The sequence below is a fragment of the Pithys albifrons genome, chromosome 3 (genome assembly GCF_047495875.1).
Source record: "Pithys albifrons albifrons isolate INPA30051 chromosome 3, PitAlb_v1, whole genome shotgun sequence".
Classification (NCBI taxonomy): domain Eukaryota; kingdom Metazoa; phylum Chordata; class Aves; order Passeriformes; family Thamnophilidae; genus Pithys; species Pithys albifrons.
In genome coordinates this window covers 14843066-14867619 of record NC_092460.1, presented here as the reverse complement: position 1 = coordinate 14867619, position 24554 = coordinate 14843066, and the positions used below count along the sequence as shown (strand labels likewise).

Sequence of the window (24554 nt, the reverse complement as noted above, 5' to 3'; positions counted from 1 at the left end):
ATTTTTGCTTACAGATCATCAACTTCCGTGAGCCAGTGACACTGGACTTCCTGGACGCTGAGTTGGAGGATGAAAACAAGGAGGAGGTGAGCAGACCAGAGGCAGATTTTGGGGTACAGACTGGTCCCCTCAGTCTGCAGTTGCAAAAGGCACTCAACTCCTCCAACCTGCCTTAAGAAGTGCTTCATCCTAAGGGCCTTGGCAACCAGTGGGGACAGGATCTGGGTCATTGTCCCCTGGGTGCCAGCATTATGACCCCCCCCAGGGTGCTCACCCTTGCACCCACAGGGCCTCAGTGCCACCCCACTGGGGTAGGTTCCTATGAGTGCGTGGCTGGGCTCTTTGGCCCTGAGTTGCCTCCTCTGTGTCCCCCAGATCCGGAGAAGCATGATTGATGGGAATGATGGGCAGAGGTTCATCAAGACCCTCATCAAGTCCGTGGACGAGGTAATGCAATGGGGGCAGGGGGTTATAGCCATAGCTGCTGCTGTGCTGAGTGTCCAGCCCTGGCAGCGGGAAGTGATGTGCTGTGTCTGGCACAGGGCTCAGAGCCAAGGCCCCATATCACCGTGCCAGCAGGTTGTGGCACCACACAGGCCTGACTGGCTCCCTCTGACCCACAGCAATATATCGATGAAGTGTACCGAACCTACACGTGGGCTCCCATCAAAAGCACCAACTACAGGTGAGTGTTGCTGCCCGTGCACCCACACTGCCCTGCACTGGCTGGACCCACACCAGCACAGGGCTGTGGGCTTGTGCTTGCAGCTCCCAATGTCCCTGAGGCCACCAGGGACGTGTCCCATGGGCTGCGGGATTGCAAATGCACTGTCACATCATTGCACACAGCCAGTCGTGCTGGAAGGCACTCCCCAAAGTGCTGCCTGCCCATGTTTGGCACTGCAGAGCTGGGACACAGTCCCAGGGCTCGGAACAGGCTGCAGGGCTGGTGTGCAAAGGGCTGGACAAGGGATACCAGTGCCACCACCTGCCTACCCAGCCAGCGGCTCATGCAGGGGCTCACACCTCCTCTAGGATGGGTGACAGTGACATGTGCCCACCCTGCAGCACAGGCAGTGGCTGCAGAGGCAGAAGAGAGTGAAGCTCCGAATTTACCACCCAGTTTGCACCAGTTTGGGCCAGCAGATATGTAAGATACCCCAGCATCATCATTTCTGTGCTGTGCAATCACATTGCCTTCATCCTGTGAGGAGCCGCGTGGTCCCGCTGCTGCCCACCGTACCCTCCTCCTCCTCCCCACCACCCAGCTCGGGAGGAACTGGCAAGGGTCACAGCCACCTTCCACCACTGCCAGTCCTGTCCCTCAAGGTGTCACCCCTCTGGAGCCAAGCAGCACAGTCCAGGAGGGAACAATGACGGGGGTGACACAGCTGTGGCTGGGGCTGCAGGTTCATCTGCCATGGGTGAAAGGTGCTGCTGGGAGCCCTGTGCTCCCACGGCCCTGCTCTGTGATCAGGATGTTCCCTGGGTTTCTCTGGGACACCATCAGCACGGGATACCACCAACACTGAAGAGAAGAAAGTCACCACCCTCCTACTCCTGACACTTGTGGTTTGGGATGTCACCACCTCTGATGTGCCGTTTGGGGTGCCACCACCTCTGCCGTGCTTGCTGCGATGCTCAGACCATGCTGCCCAGTACAGACAGGATAAGCTGGAGGAGTGTTTAAGGGAGGAAGTCCAGATCACAGTGGCTCTGGTGCAGGTGTGATCTGATGAAAGTCAGGAATGTGGTCCTCACCTGCTTAACCCTGGCAACACCTGGCACAAACACTGTCACCAAAGGCTGCCTTCTTCCCTCACAGGGGTGTTGTGTTCCTCTTCCACATGCATCTCCCTTTGTTTCTGCGCTGGCACATCCTGCCCATCTGACTGGACAGGCTTGCTACCTTCTGTGCTGAGGGCTGCCCTCAGGATGACCCTTGGTGCCACCAGGATGACCCTACATGTTCTGGGAATGGCCATGGGTGCTGTGGGGATGAACTGGCTACCCCAGGATGGTAGTAGGTGTGCTAGGGTGACCCAGAGTGCCATGGGTCCTGTGTGCTCCAAAGGTGACCCTGGGTGCCCCAGGATGACCCTGTGTACTTTAACCCTGATGCTCTGGGGGCAACCCTGGATGCCCCAGGACAGTGCTGGCTGCAGTTCCTTGAGAAGCGGATGCAGCAAGCTGTGAAGGAGGCCAGTGGGGCTGCTGCCTGCTGCTGGCTGGGATGAGCTGCTGCCAGAGGGTGCCAGGCAGGGACTGGAAGCTGGCCAAGGATTCTGGGTGGGTGTAAAGCCTTACACCACATGTCTGCTCTCCCCCTCCACAGCCTGGGGCTGGTTCTGCCTCCCTACAGCACCTACTACATCCAGGCCAACCTCAGCGACCAGATTCTGCAAGTGAAGTGTAAGTAGCCCCTGGCTCTCCTCGCCGCCCTCTTGTACCCCTGCTCACCCTACACCAACCTGCGGCTGTCAGGGGGAGAAACACAAAGCAAAGACTTGCGAAAAGAGACAGGGATCACTGTGAGAGGAAAAAAAAGGAAAGTTAGAAATAAGAGAGGCGTGAGTAGAGGTGAGCGCACAGAGGGAGAGCAAGCTGCCTGCCTGAGGTGCCCTGGGGCACCAGGGTTTGGTCCTTATGCTTTGCTCCCCAAAACCCCAGCCCTGGGCTGCAGGCAGGCACTGCTGACGCAGGCAGGGATGTGCTGCCTGTTCACCTCCTGGGGACGAGGGATAATGCTGTAGCAGCCAGTTAATTTGTGAGCCTGGGAAAGTTTGCATGGATCTCTTTAATTTCCTTTGATTACGATTCTTTGGTTTCAGTTTAAGCCATTTATTCTTTTTATGAGTTTGGTTTCAATTAGTTTCGATTTTTGTTTGGAATTAATCTGTGTACATGTGTGTTAGCCTGGCCCCCCTTTTCTCTCTCTTTCTCTCTCCCCTAACCCACAAGCCTTTCTCCCACCTCAGGTCCACGCTGCTCCCAGGGACCCTTTCCCCTGTGGGAGACCCGGACCCTTCCCATCTCCCCTCCAGTGCTCCCTGTTTCTCCCCCTCAGCCGCCCCAATGGCTCGATCCCAGCCCTGATCCAGATCCAGTCCCTGCCACCCCTTCCATCCATGGGCAGGAGCCCCACGTCCCTGCAGGGACGAGGCCAGGCTGTCCCCATCCCTGGGGGGGGATCTCCCCATCCTCCCCAGCTCTGCCCACTGTGCTGTGCATGCCCCCTGACTCAGTGAGGACATTTTGATATCAAGACTGTTGCAACTGTTTGCTACTGACTCATTTTCCTTTGGAGTATTGAATATATATCTATATATTTCTCTAGTTATATTTGCATTTTTTTTGTTCTTATTTCACCGTGGCCTTTTCTTTTCCTTTTGTTACTGGGTTTTTCTTCTGTTTTCTTCATGTCGTTCTTTGCAAGAGGTTTCCTTTTGGTATGATTATGATACACAATATTTTTATTCAAACGTCGATTGAATAAAATATTGTTTGTGCCCCCCTTCCCCCTTTCCACCCAACCCCTTTTTTTTTTGTTTGTTGTTTTTTTGTTTGTTGTTTTTCTTGCTTTCTCTCTATGGTGGATTCACACAGTACCAAACATCACAAGGAAGGGCAAGTATTTTCAGTCTCAGACCACTCACCTTCACCACCCCGTCCCCTGCCCCGTGTCCAGTCCCCCCCAGCCCCTTGCTTGCCCATCTCCCTGCCCGTTTGCCACGCCAAACCTGCAAACCGCCACCAACTCGCCCTTCCTCCCTCCTCCTTCTCCTCTTCCTCCTCCTCTCCTCCAATTCCCCCTTTATTTGAAAGCAACATGTCTTGTTCTGTTCATGAGAGCTTTGTCACAAAAATCCCCACTCCCTCCCTGCACATCACTCCCAAACCTGGTTCGATATTGTTCAAGAGCTGATCTCGTACGAAACTGCCGGTTTTGATCCACAAGGTTTTTTGTAGCTAGTTGGATGCCCTGCTCTTCCTCCTCACTGCAGCCCCTTCTTGCTCCTCTTCCCCTGCTCGTCTCCTCCAGCTCCCCCTCCCAGCTCCTCTGCTTCCTCCTCCCTAAGACAACTCAACCTGAAAGGGATAGGGCTGTGCAGGGAGCAGGGGACTGTGGGTGGGTGCCCAAATGTGGCAGGGATGAAGGGCAGGTGGGGGATCCAATCCTCCACTGCCATCACCCTCTGGGACAGGATTTTTTGGGGCATCCTCCCAAGCAGAAACCCTCTTGGAGGTGGGGATGGGATCACCCTGGGGCAATGCCACCCAGCTGCATAGTTGATGGCAAGCCTGGCCCCATGAGGATGTGGCATGGCTGAGCCCACAGCTGCTCTGTGGCTGTCCCCCCTGCCCTGGGGCCCAGCATGGCATGAAGCCCCTGGCAGCTGCAGTGTCTTGGTACTGTCTGTGCCCCCTGGGAGCAGCCAAATTTGAGCCCAAAGTTCCACCATGGCAGGCTGGGTGTGCTTGGGCCAGCACCACAGTGGAATGGGATGCCACCCCTGCAACACAGGGCAGAATTTGACCCATGTGCCTGCGACGCCAGAGGGGCCTATGAGGCCAGACTCACAGCTCCCATGCAGCCCCATGGTGGGCAAGGGGACACTCAACACACACGATCCCCAGGGGACCTACTGCCATGCTCTGTTCTGCAAGCAATGCCTGCCGGCAGCACCTGCTCCTGGCATGGGCAAGGGGACAGCTTCAGGGTTCACAGCAGTGCAGGACATGGGGGACAGGGTCAGGCAGGCAGGACAGCGGGGAGGTGGAAGTGTCAACCTCAGCCCTGTTCTATCAGCCTTGAGTTGCCTCCTCCCAGCGCCCCTGTGATGGCAATGCTGATGGACCAAGTACGAGTGTTTTGTACTCCTCTCCTCCTCCTCTTCCTCTCATCGGCTTGTACCCAGCCCCTGCCTACAGCCCTCGGAGAGCAACAGTCCAACCTCTGGCTGTGCCGTGCAATGCACCAGGAGCCGGCGGGAGGGCGAGGGGGTGGCGGTGCCCGCTGTGAGGAATGTTGTCCCCAGGATGTCACATAGCACCCCTCCATGCACCCCCTAATCCAGCTCACCCCCGTGAGCTGAGCCCCGCATCCACTGCCCTCTGCTGAGGGCATTCCCAGGAGAAACCCGAAACCTGCTGGGCTGCACCCCTCTCTCTGACAGAGCAGAGTACACTGGTGGGCAAGAGTTGGTCCTGTCCCCATTGGGGTCCCACCCCGCGGCGAGGGAGGGGGACATCGGTGCCTGGCAGTGGAGCCCATTTAGCGCATTGCACAGACCTGGGCAGGGCGGGAGCCTCTGGTTGGACTGTCCTCGGCAAGGTTCCCCTCTGGCCATGTGGATGCCTGAAAACTCCTTTTTTTTTTTTTCTCCCGACAACCAAGTGTTCTGGTGATCCTCCTCCGACCAGGAGCGCAGCATGTGGTTCCCTGCCCTCGCCCACCACCCCTTCCCCGAGAGAGAGACGTCCCCCCCGCCCTCCCAAACATGCATATATATACATGTGCGCACATATATATATGTGTGTGTGTCTGTGTGTCCCTGCGTACACGCCACCGGCTGCGCGTACGCAACGCGCGCCTTCAGCCCGCGACCGAGCAAATTCGAGCCGACATGGGCAAACCTCTCCCGATTTGGCTACAACCTTCTTTCCCGTGCGGTGCCAGCAACAGCAGAACGGCCTTTTCCTTCCTCTCTTGTTACCAAGAGTAGCAAATGCCTTTTTTTTTCCCGATTCCCTCCCCTCTCTCTCTCTGTCCGTCTCTCTCCCTCCTGGCCCCCGGCACCCCTTTCCCTCGCTCCCCGCCGGATAACCTTCCCTTTCTGTTGCAGATTTTGAATACCTGCTGCCCAACAGCTTTGAGTCGGAGGGACATGTGTTCATTGCTCCCAGGTAGCTTTGCGTGTGCGCTTGCCGAGGTGTGCATCCACCCCGGCCCCGCTGCCGACCCCATCATCGCCCCCATCCTCGCCTCATCGTGCCTTGTTCCCCCTCCCCGTGCCCCGTGGCTGTGTGTGTCGTGTGCCCGCTCGGCCGAGGGGGCTGCCGCCGGGACCCCGGCCCCGCTCCGCCACCCGGTTGCATCCCGCACAGTTATATATGCACCCGGTGCGGCCCGACCTCTGCGCGTGCATATATAGGTATAGTTTCTGAAAATCCCCCGCCGAGCGAGGGGCCGGCGGTGGCATCATACAGTCGTGCTGGCTGCGGCCGGGAGGGACAAGGAAGGGTAGGTTTCCGCTCAAATTCGGGATGCCCAAGGGGTTTTGGGAGCCCACTGGCCACAAGAAGGGAATGGGCACATGAGGACAGCGTAGTGACCCCTGGACAGATAGATATGTCGCCTCCCCTGGGCCATGCCACCCAGTCTTACCACATAATAGGAGTGAAGGGACATCCCTCTGCGGGGTGTTCGGGGAGCCCCAGGGCTCTGCCAGAATCCTGCCCTTCCCGCTGTGCAACCTCTGACCAGCCCTAGTTAGCGTCACAAGATCGTCACCTCTCCATGGATAGGTCATTATAGCAGCTAAATGCCCTGTTAGGGGATGTTTTGTCTTTGCAGTTCCGGGAGTCTGTATCAGGCTGAGGCACATAGAGGCCCCCTGTGGGTACCCCCCACCCTCCTGGCCCACAGCAGACATCTCTTACTTACACTAACTCTGGGTAAAGCAATGCAAAATGTGCAGCCAATATGCAGCCCTGGCTTGTTTAGGCTGGGAGCTTAGTCCCTCAAGCCATGCACAGAGCACTGGGAGTGAGGTCCAGGACATGTGGGAGCCAAAGCAGAGTGTTAATGAGAAACAGGAAAACTGAAAAATTGGCCCATAAGCACACAAAGGGGATGGAGAGGGAGGTGATGCCCGAGCCCAAAGCCCAGGAGTGGGTCTGCACCTTGACTGTCCTGCTCAGGCTGAGTGATGGGGTCAGTGTCTGGCATGGGGCTCTCTGGTTGGTACAGCTGGGGAGGAAAGTCAGGGTGAGCCTTTCGGTGCCCCCAAAGCAGTTCCATGAGCACCCTTCCTGTGTTGGGTGCCAGCCTGGCACGGGCAGGTGGTGGGGAGGAGCCACATGCTGGGGGGTGCACAGCACCCAGGGCGACTGTATGATCTGCTGCCGGTGCTGCCGTGCCCACAGGCCACTGGAAATTTTCAGAAACCGTATATCCCCATCCCCTGTGGGTGTGTGAGTTCCTGTATCTGTGCGTGTCGGTGTAGATATTTAGGTGGTCAAGGGGCTGGGCCAGGCTGACCAGGGTGCCCCAGCTTTTTCAGCTGCCCCGTGGGCATGCTCCCTGCCACCCTTTGCTCCAACATTTGTCCTCTTAATGAGGTTTTTGGCAAAGTCAGGAGCTTGGCAGAGGGGTCATGAGTGGGGAGGGCCCAGAGCGCCTTGGCACTGTTTGCAGCCATGCCACTGAGGAAGTGAGGCTCTTGGTACGTGGGCTGGCACAAGCCTGTGCTGCCCAGTCAGAGCCTCATGGTGGCCAACAGATTACAGCTGTCCCTGGCATTGGTGGGGGTGGGACTCTGCACTCAGGGTGTCCCAGACTGGAGCAGGGACACGACACCTGCCATGGTGTCCATCCCCAGAGGGGCTTGGGACCAGTTAATGTCTGTGGACAAGCACCCATCTCTGCCAGCCAGGGCTCACCCAGCACCAAACCATCTGTGCAAAGGGTGCAGATGTGGCTGTGAGTGCCTGCCTGGTGCTGCCAGTGCAGCTGAAGGGTCTCCCAAGGCAAACCTCTGCTCACACCCAGAGTGGAGCCCCCAGTCTCCAGGGTGCCACAGGAGCAGGGCAGGGTGGGCATGGTGGTGCCCATCTGGCCCCACAGGTAAGTACGGTGTCAGAGGCACCCAGTCCCACCAGCAGCCCCACCAGCATGGGGAGAGATGGACTCATTGATTTACCACTCGAGCCAAACTGGGATCCATTAATCCTGGCCCTGGTAGAGGTGGTGGCACCTCAGTGCCCGTGGCAGTGACGGAGCCGGTGACTGGTGTGATGCTGCACCAGTGGCACTGCAAGCAGTGGGGGCTGGGGGCTGGGCAAGTCTGCAGAGATGCCCACAGTTGGCTGCCTTGATGGGGTGACACAGGAGAGCTGGCACGTCACCACCACCATGTCTCTGACAAGCCCCAGTGCTGGCAGCATGGCCAGCACCCACCCCAGCGTCCCCAGCAGAGAACTGACCTTGCCTTTTCCATCCCTGCGAACGACAAACCTTGTCCCCCCCAAACCTCAGAGAGTATTGCAAAGACCTCGACTTGTCGGATAACAACACCGAGTTCCTGGAAAACTTTATTGCCCTCATGGAAAAGGTGACCCCAGACTCCAAGCAGTGTGAGTAGCTGGGATGGCTGGTGGGCAGGCTGCTGGGGAGGTTGGAGGTGGATGGGGGCACAGGGGCAGATGGGGCAGGGGTTGAAATATCTGGGGATTGGAGTCCTGGGAGCTGCTGCAGAGTAGATGCTGGGGCAGAGCAGGGGGCATGGGTGGCCCCCATGGGGCCAGCCCTCACCTTCTCCTCCTCTCCATCATCCTCTCAAGGTGACAACTTCCTCCTGCACAACCTGATCCTGGACACAGGCATCACACAGAAGCTGGTGGACCGGGTCTGGAGGGACCAGGACCTCAACACGTAGGTGAAGGGGAGATGGTCTGGGATGGACAGCACTGTCTTTGAACAGAGAAGGATCAGGATGGGCTGTGTAGACAGGGGCAGAGCAAAACCCCACTGATGCCTGGTATGCCTGGCCCCTCTCCTTGCAGGTACAGCCTCTTGGCTGTCTTCGCAGCCACTGATGGGGGCATCACCCGTGTCTTCCCTAACAAGTGAGTGTCCAGCCTGTGCAGTGACATGTGTTCTGCTGATGGGCAGTGACAGTGACAGTCATGGCTGTGGCTGCTCCCACCCAGGGCTGCAGATGACTGGGAAGAGGAACCAGAGCCCTTCAACGCCAGCTTCTACCGGAGGAGCCTTGACAACAAGGGCTACATCTTCAAGCCACCCTACCGGGATGGTGGGTGCCAGCTCAGGACAGCGAGGTGTGACACAGGCTACTGCTGGCTCCATGCATCCCCTGATACAACCTCTGCCTTCCATAGCCGGATACCGAGGGCTGGACCTGGAGAACAACACCATCGGGATCCTGGTGAGCACTGCCGTGGAGCTCAGCATCGGAGGGAAGACTCTGAAGCCAGCAGGTAGGCAGGGGACTGGGTGCCCTGATGTCAGGCTGGGGGGGTTATGAGGACCCCCCCCATGCCAGGGCTCACCCTGTCTCCCCACTGCCCCAGTGGTGGGGGTGAAGCTGGACCTGGAGGCCTGGGCTGAGAAGTTCAAAGTGCTGGCAAGCAACCGGACGGACCGCGACCAGCTGGGCGCCCGCCGAGTACGTCCCCAGGGCTGGCACAGCATGGGAATGGGGATGGGGACAGGGCAGGGAGGGAGCTCTGCTTATTGGGGAACACTACTTGGACATGGTGCCTGTGGTTGCACTGGGCTTGCTCCTCCCATGCAGCCCTGCCCGTCACCCTGCTTGGGGGCATCTGTCCCCAGCCCCTGGGGACACCACCCTGTGTGTCCCCTTCTGGCCAGGAGGACAGCTCTGGGGTGATGACCATCCTGCTAACCTGTCCCTCTGCCCTGGTTTCGGTTGACAGTGCGACCCCTCAACCAGCTGTGAGATGGACTGTGAGGCCAACAACAAGGTGGGTGGTGGGCAGGAGTGGAGGCAGCTGGTGGGGGAGTAGAGGATGGCTGAGAGGGCTCCCTGTCCCCTGCCCACCCTGCCTGTGCACCCACCCTGTCCCCTGCCACTCCCAGAGCTCAGCCAGCCCCTGATCCATCTCACAGGTATGAAACCCCAGGGGTTGCCCCATGAACTGTGGACCCCTCCAAGAGGGCTGTTAAATCCCTTGGGATGGCTGGTGCCTCCTGCTCCCTGCAGCCAGCACAAGGAGCACCAAGATGCTCCTGAACAACTCCCAGGCTTGGGGACACCATACTGGCTCCCCTACCTGCCAGCCCATCCCCCCACCCTGTCTGTTCTGCCTTAACCTGAGTGTGGCCTGGGGTGGATTACACTGCCCTCCTTCCTCAGGACCTCATCTGTGTCCTCATTGACGATGGGGGCTTTCTGGTGCTCTCCAACCAGGAGGACCACTGGTACCAGGTGAGCGGTGCCCGCGGCTCTCCTGAGCATGGGATGCCAGCAGGGAGCTGAGACCTTTGAGCTCGTGTCACTGCTGGTGTGACACAGCCCCACTCGAGTCCCCACCAGGGGAGTCCCATGTTGAGGTGGTGTTTGGATGCAGACTCCGTGTCCCCATACCAGGTGGGCAAGTTCTTCAGTGAAGTGGATGCCAACCTGATGTCTGCCCTCTACAACAATTCCTTCTACACACGCAAGGAGTCCTATGACTTCCAGTCTGTCTGTGCCCCAGAGGCCCCAAGCAACACGGGCGCTGCACCCCGTGGTGTCTTCGTGGTGAGCACCCACAGGGATGGTGACTTCCAGGTGGTCTGTGAGCTTGGGGACGCGTGAGTGTGTCCCCAGTGCCCTGCATGGGGAACCTGCTGGCTATTGTCCCCCTCTTTGCCCACAGCCCACTGTGGCCGATCTCCTGAGCCTCGCCTGGTGGACCTCAGCTGCAGCCTGGTGAGTCCTGCTATGTCCCCTCCCCAGGGGCCATTTCCATTGGGGAGTGACACAAGGGTGTCCCTGGGGCTGGGACAGCTGAACTGGCCACACTTTCCTTTCCCAGGTCCCTCTTCCAACAGTTCCTGTATGGCCTCACCTACAGCAGCTGGTTCCAGACGGGTGAGTCGGGGGGAGAACTGGGCTGGGAGTGGGCAGGAACTGTGGTGTGGGGTGGGGGGTGCACTGGGGAGAGTTGGTAGCCCCTGTCCCATGGTGCTGTACTGGCACAGAGGAGGTGGCAGGGGACGGCATGGAGGCCAGGGAGACGAGCTGCATTATGAAGCAGACGCAGTACTACTTCAGCACCGTCAACGCCACCTACAATGCCATCATTGACTGCGGCAACTGCTCCAGGTGGGTCCCTCCCCGCTGTACCACCCCCTTGGCTCGGCTGGGGACACCCCCCAGCCTGCCTTTGTCAGGACCCTGCCTGCGTGGGGGTGATAGGAGAGGCCATGCAGCTCTTGGGGGAGACTGTGGTACCTGAATGGGGGGACAGAGAGCGATGGTATGTCCCCATGGGCTACGTGTGATGGTGTCTGCAGGGTTCCTCCACAGGGACATGGGCCCTGAGAGTCCATTGGTGCTGAGTCCTTGCCATGCCTCACGGCATGGAGATGGGGAAGGGTGTGGAGATGGGGATGGGGATGGGAATAGAGACAAGGTTGAGGACAGGGATGAAGTATGGGACAGGTATGAGGCTGGGGACAAGGATGATGTGAGGGATGGGGACGAGGACGGGAAAGAGGATAAGGACAGGAGTGAAACTGGGGCTGTCTTAGCCTCCCCAGAGCCACACGCTGGCAGGGCTGGCGCTGGGGCCAGGAGAAGATCAGGGCACAGGGTAACTGGGGTCCTTGCTGCCATCGCACCCCCAGGCTCTTCCATGCACAGAGACTGGCCAACACCAACCTGCTCTTTGTGGTGGCTGACAAGCCCCTCTGCAGTCAGTGTGAGTCTGTCAAGCTGATGCAGGCAGAGGTAAGAGGTATCCTTTGGTGGCCTGCCTGCATCCCACCAGGGTGTCATGGCAGAGGGGTGAGGTGGCACGGGGATTCTGCGGGTCAGGCAGCAGGACAAGGAGCTGTGGGGCTTGGCAGAGGTGGAGGGAGCTGACCTGCGGCCAGAGGGGTTCGGGGTGGTCATGAGGTGTCCCATGAGCCCTCGCTGCCCTGTCCCTGGTGGTTTCCTTGACCTGCAAAGCCCCGCCAAGGGACCCCAATCAGTGTGAGCTGGTGGACAGGCCCCGCTACCGGAAAGGCCCCCACATCTGCTTCGACTACAATGCAACAGTACGTGGGGTGCAGGGGGGAGCGGAGTTGGGGGAGTCCCATGGGAAGGGGTGGGAGCAGGGGATGCTTCTGGAGGAATAGCCATGAGGTGTCCCCAAGGGAACAAAGCTATGGTGTGCTCCCATAGGGAAAATTGAGGCAGTGGGATTCCCCTGAGTAAGGGACTGGAGCCATGGGGAGACCCCAGGGGAGCAGAGCTGAGGGGTTCACACCTAGGGGGGAATGGAGGAGTGAGTGCTGCCACAGTGGGGGAGCAGAGCTATGGAGTGTCCCCCTGAGGGGAACAGAGCCATGAGAGTATCCCAGGGGTGCAGTGCTGTGGGGACACTTCCCTGGTGGGGTTTAGAGCCCTGGGATGACCCAGGGTGGGTGCCCCATGGGGAGATCAGAACCATGAAGTGTTCTTTGGAGAGCAGTGCTATGGGGTGCCCTAGTGGGGGGAAAGCAGAGCCATGAGGGTCCCAGAGAGAGCAGTACTGTGGGTTGTTCGGGGGGGGGGGCTGTGCCAGAGGGGTCCTAGGGCAGGATGTATAGCCAGGCTGCAAGGGGCTGGTGGGTGCCCCTTCCAGGGCAATGGGTGCCCCTGTGGTGCTGGGTCACTGCTGGGCATTCCTCACAGCCTCTGTCTCTTTGCCTGCTCAGGAAGATACCTCAGACTGTGGCCGAGGGGCTTCCTTTGCCCCCTCCCTGGGGGTCCTTCTTTCCCTGCAGCTGCTGCTCCTCTACTCCAGCACCAGCCGGCACCCACTGCCCCCGGCCGCCTGCCTTTAGCCCCCCTGGCCGCCCCCGCCAGCTCTCTTTTCTTTCAACTTCCATCTCCATCCCCCTCCCCGGCCCGGTGGAGCGGGAGCGGCGTCCCCTCCGCTGCCTCGGGGACCCCCGTGATGCCGTCCCGCTCTCCGCACGGGCCGCACCCAAAGAAGAGTCGGGGTGCGGGCAGGGGCTCCCCGGCAGAGCGGGGACTGGGACGGGACGGTGCCCCAGCGTCGCGCCCTCCCGGCCGCTCGGACTCGGAAAAGTGGCGTTGGTGCCCTCCGCCCGCGATCCCCCCATCCACCTCGCCTATTTTTTTAGTCTGAAGATTTTAAAGCAGATCTTTCTACATCGAGTTTCCAACATTTTCACCTGGAGACCGGCGGGGTTTATTGTCGGCAACGAGGACACACGGAAAAAAAAAGGGGGGGAGGGGAGGGAAGGAGAAAAGAAAAACAAAAGAGAGAAAAAAGGACTTGACTGTGCGGGTCAGTATTATTTGTTCCAGCGGTATCAGCCCCCCGGGTCTGTGGGGCAGCTCCAGCATCCCTGCGGGCTGGGGCTGGGAGCGGGCAGGGACAGGGGCAATGTGGCCTTTGCCCGCGCCAGGGCGCATCGAGTGGAGCCCTGGTCCCTGCGCTGGGCTCAATTATTCTTGGGCACAAATACTGAGGTGAAAAGGATGGGGAAAACGTGTTTTGTTTCTTTTCCGTTCTGCAGATCACTGTGAATCCTGCCCGCCCAGCTCTGTCACCCCCCAGCCCTGCCCTCCCCCCCTCGCCCTGCCAAAGACCCCGCGCCGACCAGGGGGACGTCCTGCTTGTCCAACCCTGGGCGACAGGGATGTGCCCCTGAGTGGGTCGCGCCACGTGCCCCGCAGAGGGACGTGCCGCATGTACCCGAGTGCCAAGTGGAGCGGGAGGTGCCACATGTCCCCAGAAGGGACGTGCCGGGCTCGCACGCCCGTCCGTCGGGGCACCGCGGCCGCCAGCCCGGCCACGGCGAGAGGCGCAGCCCCGAGTGCTGCGGGGGTCCTGGCTGAGGGGCACACAGTGCTGGGGGGCGGGAGGTGCCCCGAGGGGCTGGGGCTCACACCGGAGAGCTCAGGTGGAGGTGGTGTCCCCTCCAGTCAAAATGCTGAGTGCCAAGGAGGGAACAAAGTAGTCGCTCAGCCCTGGCACCCACTGCTCCCACAAACCCATCCAGAACAGGTGGGGTCCGGTCCAGCACAGGGTGCCCAGCCGTGACACTCCGGGATGCTGCGGTGCAGGGGATGCCATACCCACCGCCCCTGCCCCACGCTGCTCCCTCCCGGCAGTGCCGGGGGTCCCTGCCCGGGCGGGCACTCCTGGGGACACTCACCCCCCCGGGGCACCCTGCTCAGAGCCACCCCATCAATCGGGTCCAGGGGAGCCCCCTCGGCATGGCCACCCTGAGGGGGCTGGGGAGGGCGCCGGGCGCTAATTAGTGCTGGGGGTTAATTAATGGTCATTCTGCTTGTAGCTTTTTCAGTGTGTGTTTGGTTACTGTCTCTGGGAACCGTGTTTGAACAGATGGCTCTGTGTTACCGGGAGTGTGTGTACTTCTGTAGTCTAGTTAGGTGCTCTGCCAGAAAACCACCACTATACATACCTATAAATATATACATATATAGTCTATTTTAAGTTAAAAACCAATGAGATGAAGGGGCAGCGTGGCCCCGGACCCCCCGTCCCGCCGGGGTCGCGTCCTGCCCTGTCCCGACCCAAAAGCTTCTCTCTGCTCATTCAAAGGCGTTGGGTTTTAAATTGATTTAAAATTATTTTAATTTCTTTGGGTTTCATTTTTTTTTGTACAGAAGAGTTGGAAAACTTAAAAAAAAACAACAAAAAGACAATTTGTAAGATATCGTGCGTGTGACTCCTTGTAAAATATTTTCAAATGGTTTATTACAGAGACTCAGTTATTAAATAATGTTCATATTTTCACTTCACAGGCGGTGGCTGCATCATTGCCCAGGGCTGTGGGCACGGCCGGGGGGGGCACAGCGTGGGGAGGGTACAGGATATCTGTGGGCTCCTGCCAGCGGGGCTGCTGCCTTCACACCCGCTGCAGGTCTGTGAGGCTGATGGGCAGGGACGTGGGCACAGGCAGGGACACAGCAGAGCCGTGGGGTCACAGACACGTTGCCCGGGAGGGGCTGGGGGGCAGCAGGGGCTCGTCCCCTCCCAAAGTCCCCCGGGCTCCCCCGTGTCCCGCAGGACTGTGCTGGCCCTTTCCCTAATCCCTTTGTCTGCGCCTCCCGTGCCACACTCCCTACTCCATTCCCGTGTCCCCTCGTGTCTGTGTCCCCAGAGCCATGTCCTGTGGGTTGCATCTCCCGGAGTGCCCCCTGTGCCCAGCCCACCCGTGCCCATGTCCCCTCCTCCCAGAGTTTGTGCCCCCATGTCCACGTCCCCTTGACTGTCCCCCTCATGTCCCCATACCCGTGCTCTGCCAGCCCTCTCCCCCATGTCCCTCCGTGTCCGTGTGACCCCGGCCGTTTGTCCCATGTTCCCGCCGTGTCCCTGTCCCTCCCCGTGTCCGTATCCTCCCGGCCGTTTGTCCTGTGTCCCCGGGTGTTCACGTCACCTCTCGTGTCCATTTCCCCCAAGCAGTTTCTCCCGTGTCCCCCTCGCGTTCGCGTCACTCTCCATGTTCACGTCACTCGTGTACGTGTCCCTCTGTATCCATGTCCCTCCTCAGTGTCCATATCTCCCGTGCCCGTATGCTCCCGGCCGTGTCCCGTGTCCCTCCGTGTCCGTGTCCTGCACCCCCGCTTCCCACGTTACCGGACTACATATCCCGACGTGCCCCGCGGGGCCCCGGCCTCGCCCCAACGCGGCCCCTCCCCGGCGCAGCCGCCCTCGCGCAGGCGCAGCGGCGCTGTTTGTCCGCGCCCGGCCTGTCCCAGCAGCGGCGCCGAGCGCGGCCTGTCCCGGGGCAGCGGCGGGGCCGGGAGGGCGCGGGGGCTGCGCGGGCCCGGCGGGGGGAGGCGGGCGGGAGGGGGGCCGGGCAGCCCCCGCGGGGCCGCCCCGTCCCGGCCGCGGGGCCGAAGATGCGGCGGTACCTGCCGGTGGCCCGGCAGCATTTCCTGGCGGCGCTGGCCGGCACCAGCGTGGTGGTGAAATCGCTGAGCGCCGCGGCCGTGCTGCTGTACCTGCTGTCCTTCGGGCTGGACACGGCCTACGGGCTGGCGGTGACGCCGGGCTACCTGCTGCCCCCCAACTTCTGGGTGTGGACGCTGCTGACGCACGGGCTGGTGGAACAGCGCGCCTGGGGGCTGGCGGCGAGCCTGGCCACGCTGGGGGCGGCCGGGCGGCTGCTGGAGCCCCTCTGGGGCGCGCTGGAGCTGCTCGTCTTCTTTGCCGTGGTGAACATCTCCGTGGGGCTCCTGGCGGCCCTCGCCTACTTCCTCACCTACGTGGCCTCCTTCCACCTCGACTACCTGTTCGCCGTCCGCATCCACGGCGGGCTGGGCTTCCTCGGCGGGGTCCTGGTGGCCCTCAAGCAGACGATGGGGGACAGCACCGTGCTGAAGGTGCCTCAGGTCAGGATGAAGGCTGTGCCCATGCTCCTGCTCCTGCTCCTGGCCCTGCTGCGGCTCGCTGCCCTCGTCGAGAGCAATGTACTGGCCTCGTACGGCTTCGGGCTCCTGTCCAGCTGGGTCTATCTCCGCTTCTACCAGCGGCACAGTAGAGGCCGCGGAGACATGTCCGACCACTTCGCCTTTGCGACGTTTTTCCCCGAGATCCTGCAGCCCGTGGTGGGTCTGGTGGCCAACCTGGTGCACAGCGTCCTGGTGAAGGTGAGGGTGTGCCGCAAGACCGTCAAACGCTACGACGTGGGGGCCCCGTCCTCCATCACCATCAGCCTGCCGGGCACGGACCCCCAGGACGCCGAGAGGAGAAGGTACTGCCTGCCCTGTTCCCATGGGGATCGTGTTCGGGGACAGCGAGGGTCGGGTTAAATCCAGACGAGGAGGAGCGGGGAGATTTAGGTTGCTAAGCAGAGCCCTTCTGCATAGTGGTTGACCAGCCACGGAGGTGGTGAGGAGCATTTCAGGGGGCCTAGAGGAATGCTGTCCTGGTCTTCCATATGTGGAGGAGTAGGGGGATGCTGGGGAAGGGGCAGACACAGTTTGGGGTCGCTGCAGAAGGAAGGGGGACGGCCTGGGGAGGTGCCAGCCCCAGCTTGCGGCAGTCTTGCAACCCCCGGGCACAGAAGGCAGTGAGTCAGCCCCAAGCCCCAGCCCTCCCGCACACCCGGCATTGGCCTTTCTGACTCCCAGCCAGGAGCGTTTGGACAAGGCGTTGGCGCTCCCTTTTCCCTGCCCTGTTTTCTGTCTCTATTTCCCATTCCCGGAGCAGCCCGTGTGCTCTCTTGACAGCCTCCGAGTGCACCACGTGGCGTGAAAACTCCGTGTGTGTAGTCTGGGAGCCTGAGCGAGTGTCTGTGCAGTCCTAAGCGCTCCAGCTCATCCTCAGCACTGCTGAATCCACCCTTTCCTGCTGGGAAGGAGCCAGGGACTGCCTTGCAGTGCACATGGGGCAGAGCTGTTAACCCCTGCCCTGCCCATTGGACCCGGGGTTAACCTGCCTTTGCCCTGCAGGCAGCTGGCTCTGAAGGCCCTGAACGAGCGGCTGAAGCGTGTGGAGGACCAGTCGGCCTGGCCCAGCATGGAGGACGATGAGGAGGAGGCAGCGGCGGCAGCCAAGGCTGACACCCCACTGCTGCCCGACCCCGGCGCGCCCGGGAAGAGTCCTGGCCAGGAGTCCAACCTCATCAGCTTCCAGGATGCCCCGGCCCAGCTGTGACCGGCCCCCTTCCCGCCCTGTCTCCGTTGGAGAGCTGCTAATCCCCCTTGTGTCCCCTACGGCTGGGATCGGGGACTCCTCCCGTGGCACAGGCAGGGGATGCCTCATTCCAACAACGCTTTGCTGCTGCTCGTGGCCAGCACCGGGCACCCGGGACGGTGACACTGCCGCCACCGCGAGGACAGGGATTGCTGGAGCCACTCCCCTCGGCGCGGGCAAGGCCGTGGAGTCGGCGCAGGCAGCGAGGGCTGTCCCGGGAGGGCGACACGGGGCTGATCCCCACCCTAAGGCCGCTGCACTTGCCTGTGTGGGATTGAAGTCAGCTTCTCCTCTGTGCCAGGGCTTGGCCAGAGCACTCAACACTTAATTTTCTCCTTTTTGAAGGTAGTTTTGTCTCAAACTGAGGGAATGGGAAGGCTGGTGGGTTTCTTTCCCAGATGTCTTTCCCATGGGGAGCCTCCCCCCACCATGGCAGGAACTCACCGGGAACAGTGAGAAGTTTGTTGGGTGGAGGGGACAGGCTGCTGGTCAAGAAGGGACCACCCAGCCCCTCACAGCACTGCCAGCTGCAGGCTTTATTGGGTGAGGATTCTCTGCTCCTCCCCCTCCTGCCCTCCTCCCCCAGCAAGGAGCTGGTGCCCTTGGCCGCTCCCTGGCTAATCCGTTTGTCAGATTACACTAGAAGCTGGAATTAATTTTTACAGTGGGGCTCTCACTGCTTCCTCCAGCAGCAGGTTTACTTTCCTGCAGGTAGAATATGGCTCACCCCTTCTCTTTCCCTCCTTTTGTGTTGGTGGGGTTTTTTTCTGGATGGAGAGGATGCTCCCTGCGACAGCCTCCTCACAGATCCTGATCCAGTGGGCAATTCCCAGCCCAGGATGTGGGTCAGCGATGTCATGATTATTTTTTTAAAGGACCACACGAGAAGGTTTTGTCAAATGGAAAGAACATGGACATTTGGGTATCAATAAAGAGTTCTTTAAAAGAGTTGGCTCCTGCAGCAGAGTGTGGGCAGAGCAGGAGGCCCAGCCCAGAGCAGCCTTGGGGGCTCTTGCCAGGAACCTGGGCAGGGGATTTCTTCCTGGTGCTTCCAGTGGGTTGGGAGAGACCCTTTGAAAGCAGGAGGTGGGAAATCTCCAGGGGGGGATGTCTGCCACCACCCAGAAGTCATGTGCCCCCCCAAACAGTAAAGAGGGCTTGGTGCACTGTAGCTGCCTGAAATTTTTATTGAATAAAAGCTCTGGATACAGAGGAATTTTTCAGCCTGGGAGCCTCTCCCAGCTCTCCAGCCCTGCTGGGAGCAGGATACGTGTTGAGGGGGAGTTGCAGACAGTGTCTCACCATGCCCAGCAACCCCGACAGTGGGCAGACTGGGAGAAAGGCTGTTGTGCCAGTAAGGAGGTTCCTTCCTGCCCTCCCAAGGGCTCGTTCCCCAGGTCTGTGCCTCCCTCTGTGCTCACACCGTTCCCTGCGCCCCTCCGAAGGACAAAACTCTTTTGCTGGCTGCAGGTTCACAGCCTGGCTCAGTCATTTGCTCTGTAAACTGAACCCAGCCCTGCCAGGCTAAGGCTCTGCTGCCCCAGCCTGCAGAGGGGTTTGTGCGTGGCAGCAGGTGCCCAGACCCGTCGCCTCTCTGGATCTGGGGAGCCCTTGTGCCAATAGGACACACAGGCTCCTGTACCGTTGTCTCAGGTGCCACCACCCTGTCCCAGCCCTCCTGGACTGAAGCCACAACCGTGCCCTGTGCTTTGCTGGCCAAGCTGCTCCTGTGGCAGAAGAGGCAGCGTGATGCCCACTGTGGCCTCCTGGGAGAGAGGGGACTTCCCTGCCCTCCTCACCAGGATGGCTCCTGTCCTGCCTGCTCCAAAGCAGCCCTTGTGTGGGAATGGGAAAGGAGCAGGAATCCTCAGCAAACTCTCCATTTTCCAGCACTGAGCACCAAGCTGCCGCAGGGACCAGCAGCTTTACCTGTGTGGGGAAACATCCCTACCGGGGCAGGTGTGAGGTGTCACACACATCGCAGCTGCTCCCCACGGACAAGACACTAAGGACAATCCAGGACTAACAAGAGACAAGTAAGTAGAAACCAAGTTCCAAAGGAGACCCCGGGGCGAGCAGGAGGGGCTGCGAGGGGGAGCCCTGGCCTTGCCAGCTCGCTCAGGGGGCGGTGGGGTCTGCGCCAGGCCCTCAGTGCTGGCTCCGCTTGCGGTACAGGTACGCGTTGCTCACCTGGTTCATGATCACCAGGCTGGTGAGGAGGGGGCACAGCATGGCGAGGTACCAAGAGGCGCCGGTCACCGTCGTGGTGAACCACAGGGAGCACATTCCCAGCATGAGGCTGGCACAGCCCAGCAGGTAGCCCACCAGCCCGGAGGTGGCGTGGTACAGCTTGAGCTTGGCCAGCGTCCAGTTCTTCATCAGCTTGGGGTAGAGCAGGAGCACACCCCCGGCGCACTGCCCGCCCGCGTACAGCACGGCCAGCAGCCCCGTCAGCCCGTGCCAGGTGACGAAGTGGCCCTTGCCGTTCAGGTGCTTGCTGTAGGTGATGATTCCCAGCCCCAGGAGCGCGCAGAGCAGGGCGAGCAGCTGCAGCGCCCAGTGCGCCCGCACTCGGACCTTGCGGGAAAAGGAGCGCAGCAGCGAGGTCTCCGGGGAGAAGATCAGCAGCGCCTCCGTCATCAGGAAGGAGAACTGGGAGGCAGACGGCAGCGGGATCGTCATCGGCCAAGCAACAACCCCCCCGCCAAGGGAGCCGCGGCTTGGCTTCCCGGGGCTCGGCACCCACCTCCCCGGGGCTCAGCACCCACCGCCAGCACGGCCCCTGCCTCTGCCCAGGGCAGCGGGGCGGCAGCCGCGGCGGCGGCGGGACTTACCGCGAGGGCCATGAGGAGCGGGTGCCAGGAGAAGAGACCTGCAAGGGAAGGGCAGGGTAAGGTGCGCTGGGAGGTCCGGCCCGGCCGTCCCCCGGCCCCGGCCCCACGGCACTCACTGGATCCGGGCCGCGCCAGCACGGCCACGGCGGCGGGGAACCCCAGCGCCACGAGGTGCGCGGCGGCGCCGGCGGCGACACGGAGCGAGCGGTACAGCCGCGACTCGGTCTCGGCCGTCAGGGCCATGTTGGCCGGGCGGGCGGAGCGGCCGCCGCCGACACTGCCGGGCCGCGGCGCGGGCCGCGATTGGCCGATCCGGGCTGTCCGTCAGCGCCGAGCCCCGCCCTCTCCGCGCTGCGCCGCCGCTGAGTGGCGGACGGAGCTGTCGCTCAGGGTGAGACCCCGCCCCGGCTCGTGACGTGTCCGCGACAGCGACACTACGGTGGCCGGCGGGGCTGCGGCCGAGCGGGGCCCACCATGGGCGGGCGGATCGAGTGCGTGTTCTTCAGCGAGTTCCACCCCACGCTGGGGCCCAAGATCACATACCAGGTGCGGGTCGAGGGGCCGGGGGCGGGAGGCTCGGACTGGGGCATGGGAGTGCCCTTGGGGGGGCAGGGGCAGGGGCAGGGGTGACGGCCGCTCCCCGCGGCGGGACGGGGCTCGGCTGGAACGGAGCGCCCTGTGCCCCCTCAGGTGCCGGAGGACTTCATCTCTCGGGAGCTATTCGACACCATCCAGGTGTACGTGATCACGAAGCCCGAGCTGCAGAACAAGCTGATCACTGTGTGAGTGTGTGCAAACCCCCCGTCCCGTCCTGGTGTCCCCGCCGCCGCTGGGCAGGGTGGCGGTGACACCGCGGTGCTGTGACAGTGCCAGGACTCAGGGGGTGCTGTCCCCGTGGCCAGCAGGTTCGCTGCGATACCCGCAGTTATCCGTGCCGGGGGTGGGAGTCTGATTTGGGGGTCGGTGTCTGATTTGGGGGTCGGTGTCTGATTTGGGGGTCGGTGTCTGATTTGGGGGTGGCTGGTGCTGCGTGTGCTGCTCCATCAACCTCAAATCCAGGAAAGCCAAACGAGATGGGAGAGCTCTGCTGGTTTTGAAAGGAGACTGTTTTCCTCTCCGATGATTGACTCCTTTCAACCCCCTTTCCAGACTGTGTTTTGCACTCTGAGGATGTAGAGATTAGACATCATTCTCCCTGCAAAGTAGAGAAGCTCAGTTCTCCCTGGGGATGTAGGTGCAGGTTTTATGTGTCTTCCCTCAGGACAGCCATGGAGAAGAAGCTGATTGGCTGCCCCGTGTGCATCGAGCACAAGAAGTACAGCCGGAATGCTCTGCTCTTCAACCTGGGCTTTGTGTGTGATGCCAGAGCCAAGGCCTGTGCCCTGGAGCCCATTGTGAAGAAGCTGGCTGGTTACCTCACCACCCTCGAGGTGAGACCCAAGCCCTGGCTGCCTCATGATCCACCCCATGGAGTGTGGACACCCCACCGGTGTCCTGGAGCATGTTGTGGGGCACTGGGCACTGCTGAGATATGGGCCAGGTTTACAGTGAGGAGGGCATTGTTTTACCCACAGATCCCTTGAATTTTAGGGGAGAACAGGATTCAGATTCCTATAGCCTGTAATGCTGACTCAATTTTGTGCTCTCTGCAGCTGGAAAGTGGCTTCATCTCCAACGAGGAGAGTAAACAGAAGCTGGTCCCCATCATGACCATCCTGCTGGAAGAGCTGAATGCCAAAGGAAAGTGCACCCTGCCCATAGGTGTGGTACCTGTGCTGGCCCAGGAGCAGGGCAGGGTGGTGCTGGGGGGCAGCTGGGCCATCCCCTGCGGGGGTCTGTTCTGCATGTGCTGCTCCCAGGAGCTCTCTGCCTATCTGCTTGGAGGTGGGAGTGTCTGAGACAGCCCCTGGGTGGTTCTAAAGGATGGAGTTGATGGGTTGTAAACTTGTTCCATGTAGCATTGTGGTGTCCTGGGGCTGATGGTCATGAGCTCCCAAGGGAGCACAGATTTCCCTGAGGATTGAGCCTTCCCCTTTTCCTGGGCAGATGAGTCGAACACCATCCACCTGAAGGTGATCGAGCAGCGCCCGGACCCCCCTATCGTGCAGGAGTATGATGTCCCTGTCTTCACCCAAGACAAGGATGACTTCTTCAACTCCCAGTGGGATCTCACCACGCAACAGGTCTGTGTGCTTCACCGTGACAGCAGGCTTTGAAAGGGATCTGTTTTCAGACTGCCAGGGGAGTTGGGTTGTCCTGGAGATCACCACATTAGTGTGAGAATGATTTGGTGCTCCCCTTGTCTTTGTGTTCAGACCTGTGAGCAAACCATTGAAACAGCATGAGAATAAAATGCTGCCAGGGATGGAGCCTGCCCAGACACAGGGTAGCTTCTTGGGCTTTGGGGTGATGCCTTGGGCCTCTGCTTTCTCCCCTCTTAGCTCTTGCTTACTTCCCTCCTAGATCCTGCCCTACATCGATGGCTTTCGGCACGTCCAGAAGATTTCCGCGGAAGCTGATGTGGAGCTGAACCTGGTGCGCATCGCTGTGCAGAACCTGCTGTGAGTGCCTGGAGGGGCCTGGACAGCCCAAGGAGGGGGTTGGGTGCCAGCAGAAAGGGTCTCTCACATCTCCTTGTCCATCTGTAGGTACTATGGGGTCGTCACACTCGTCTCCATACTCCAGGTGGGTCAGGCCATGGAGTGTGGGGCTGTGAGCAGGATTTGGGCAGTGGCTGTGCCACTGGGGTGGCTGTGAGTGGGTACAGTGGGGTTGGAGTGGGCTGGACCTGTCTCTTGAAGCCACAGCTGATCAGAGCTGGTTTTCCCTCACCTTCCAGTACTCCAATGTGTACTGCACCACACCGAAGGTCCAGGACCTGGTGGATGACAAGTGTCTCCAGGAAGAGTGTCTGTCCTATGTCACCAAACAAGGTACAGTGACCGCGCCTGGTGCTGCTGGTGGAGGCAGGGGGACAGGGCATCTGACTGGTGACTTGTCCCTGCAGGGCACAAGCGAGCCAGCCTCAGGGATGTCTTCCAGCTGTACTGTGGGCTGAGCCCTGGCACCACCGTGCGAGACCTCATCTCCCGCTACACTCTGCAGCTCCAGAGGGTGGACGAGAGGTCAGAACCCTCCTGCTCTGTCCCCAAGGGTGATGGTGACACCAGGGGTGGCAGGGACAGTGTGGAGGAGCGAGCAGGGACTACCCAACCCCTGCACCTGTAGGGTGGGAAGCTTGAGGCAGTGATGTGGCATAGTGGAACCAGAAGGGAGTGTGGGAAGCTGGGCTGTTTGGCACCTCACATTGTGGTCCCATTCTCTTCCCTCCTTGTTTCCAGGAGGCTTATCCAGTTTGGTTTGATGAAGGGCCTCATCCGGCGGCTCCAGAAATACCCTGTCAAGGTGGCACGGGACGAGCGGAGCCACCCGGCCCGACTGTACACAGGTTGCCACAGCTATGACGAGATCTGCTGCAAGACCGGTACGGGGCTGACAGGAGACATGGAAACATCTGCCCACCCAGGGCTGTGCACGAGTTTAGGGGTGTCACCCCTTTGGGAGCCTTCAGACCACTGGGAGATGGGACTGTGTGCAAAGCTCTGTGCTGAGCTGGGCTGCTGGCAGGGCTTGGGGAGCCCACCTGGCCCTGCAACACCACAGCCAGACGCTGCACTGACACTGTACTGACACCCCACTAACACCCAATGCCTTCCCCTCCCAGGGATGAGTTACAAGGAGCTGGATGAGCGTCTGGAGAACGACCCAAACATCATCGTGTGCTGGAAGTGATGGCAAGGATGGCCTGCACCAGAGCCCATGTGTCCCCACTGTCCCCTCTATCGCGTGTCCCGTGTGCCCCTCCGTGTCCCCACCGCGTGTCCCGTGTGCCCCTCCGTGTCCCCACCGCGTGTCCCGTGTGTCCCCTGTGTCCCCGCCGTGTGTCCCCCGTGTCCACCCGTATGTCCGCGCTGGCCGCGGCCGCTCCTCCGCGCCGCCAGGGGGCAGCAGGGTCCGCTCTTCCGGCAGCCCGCGGCTAGTCCTCCGCGCCGGCAGAGGGCGGTAGCGGCGCCGCCGTTG

General features: G+C 60.7%; 4 protein-coding genes across 7 annotated transcripts in view; 3 read left to right on the top strand and 1 right to left on the bottom strand.

The window, feature by feature from the left end:
• CACNA2D2 (calcium voltage-gated channel auxiliary subunit alpha2delta 2) overlaps window positions 1-14733 on the top strand; it is a 212706-nt gene extending 197973 nt beyond the window's left edge. For 2 of the 3 annotated variants that reach the window (XM_071550576.1, XM_071550574.1), the window contains exons 19-39: window positions 15-86; window positions 376-447; window positions 624-685; window positions 2336-2412; window positions 3607-3627; window positions 5847-5907; window positions 8261-8358; window positions 8566-8656; window positions 8788-8850; window positions 8935-9038; window positions 9124-9222; window positions 9316-9410; window positions 9682-9729; window positions 10122-10193; window positions 10356-10508; window positions 10627-10679; window positions 10786-10841; window positions 10952-11075; window positions 11600-11709; window positions 11925-12013; window positions 12656-14733. In XM_071550576.1, coding sequence (XP_071406677.1) covers window positions 15-86; window positions 376-447; window positions 624-685; window positions 2336-2412; window positions 3607-3627; window positions 5847-5907; window positions 8261-8358; window positions 8566-8656; window positions 8788-8850; window positions 8935-9038; window positions 9124-9222; window positions 9316-9410; window positions 9682-9729; window positions 10122-10193; window positions 10356-10508; window positions 10627-10679; window positions 10786-10841; window positions 10952-11075; window positions 11600-11709; window positions 11925-12013; window positions 12656-12784 — 1749 coding nt within the window. In that variant the 3' untranslated portion in view covers window positions 12785-14733. The remainder of the gene's footprint in view (window positions 1-14; window positions 87-375; window positions 448-623; window positions 686-2335; window positions 2413-3606; window positions 3628-5846; window positions 5908-8260; window positions 8359-8565; window positions 8657-8787; window positions 8851-8934; window positions 9039-9123; window positions 9223-9315; window positions 9411-9681; window positions 9730-10121; window positions 10194-10355; window positions 10509-10626; window positions 10680-10785; window positions 10842-10951; window positions 11076-11599; window positions 11710-11924; window positions 12014-12655) is intronic. The other variant, XM_071550575.1, reaches the window with a different exon arrangement.
• Window positions 14734-15657: 924 nt separating this feature from the next.
• On the top strand, window positions 15658-18588 carry TMEM115 (transmembrane protein 115). The gene is made up of 2 exons (XM_071550577.1): window positions 15658-16696; window positions 17397-18588. The coding sequence occupies exons 1-2, from the start codon at window positions 15843-15845 to the stop codon at window positions 17599-17601; spliced, it is 1059 nt and encodes a 352-aa protein (XP_071406678.1). The 5' UTR covers window positions 15658-15842; the 3' UTR covers window positions 17602-18588.
• Window positions 18589-18809: 221 nt separating this feature from the next.
• On the bottom strand, window positions 18810-20754 carry CYB561D2 (cytochrome b561 family member D2). Its single transcript, XM_071550578.1, has 3 exons — window positions 20591-20754; window positions 20475-20512; window positions 18810-20292 (listed from the first exon to the last, which is right to left on the bottom strand). The coding sequence occupies exons 1-3, from the start codon at window positions 20715-20717 to the stop codon at window positions 19789-19791; spliced, it is 669 nt and encodes a 222-aa protein (XP_071406679.1). The 5' UTR covers window positions 20718-20754; the 3' UTR covers window positions 18810-19788.
• Window positions 20755-20909: 155 nt separating this feature from the next.
• Window positions 20910-24548, top strand: NPRL2 (NPR2 like, GATOR1 complex subunit). 2 transcript variants are annotated; one of them, XM_071550572.1, is made up of 11 exons: window positions 20910-21020; window positions 21165-21256; window positions 21736-21904; window positions 22127-22235; window positions 22521-22657; window positions 22938-23035; window positions 23123-23159; window positions 23314-23407; window positions 23482-23599; window positions 23816-23958; window positions 24199-24548. In XM_071550572.1, the coding sequence occupies exons 1-11, from the start codon at window positions 20949-20951 to the stop codon at window positions 24264-24266; spliced, it is 1137 nt and encodes a 378-aa protein (XP_071406673.1). In that variant the 5' UTR covers window positions 20910-20948; the 3' UTR covers window positions 24267-24548. The 2 variants fall into 2 exon arrangements, with proteins under 2 accessions (XP_071406673.1, XP_071406674.1); XM_071550573.1 differs by lacking the exon at window positions 20910-21020 and having other exon boundaries at window positions 21170-21256; window positions 21741-21904.
• Window positions 24549-24554: the final 6 nt, after the last annotated feature.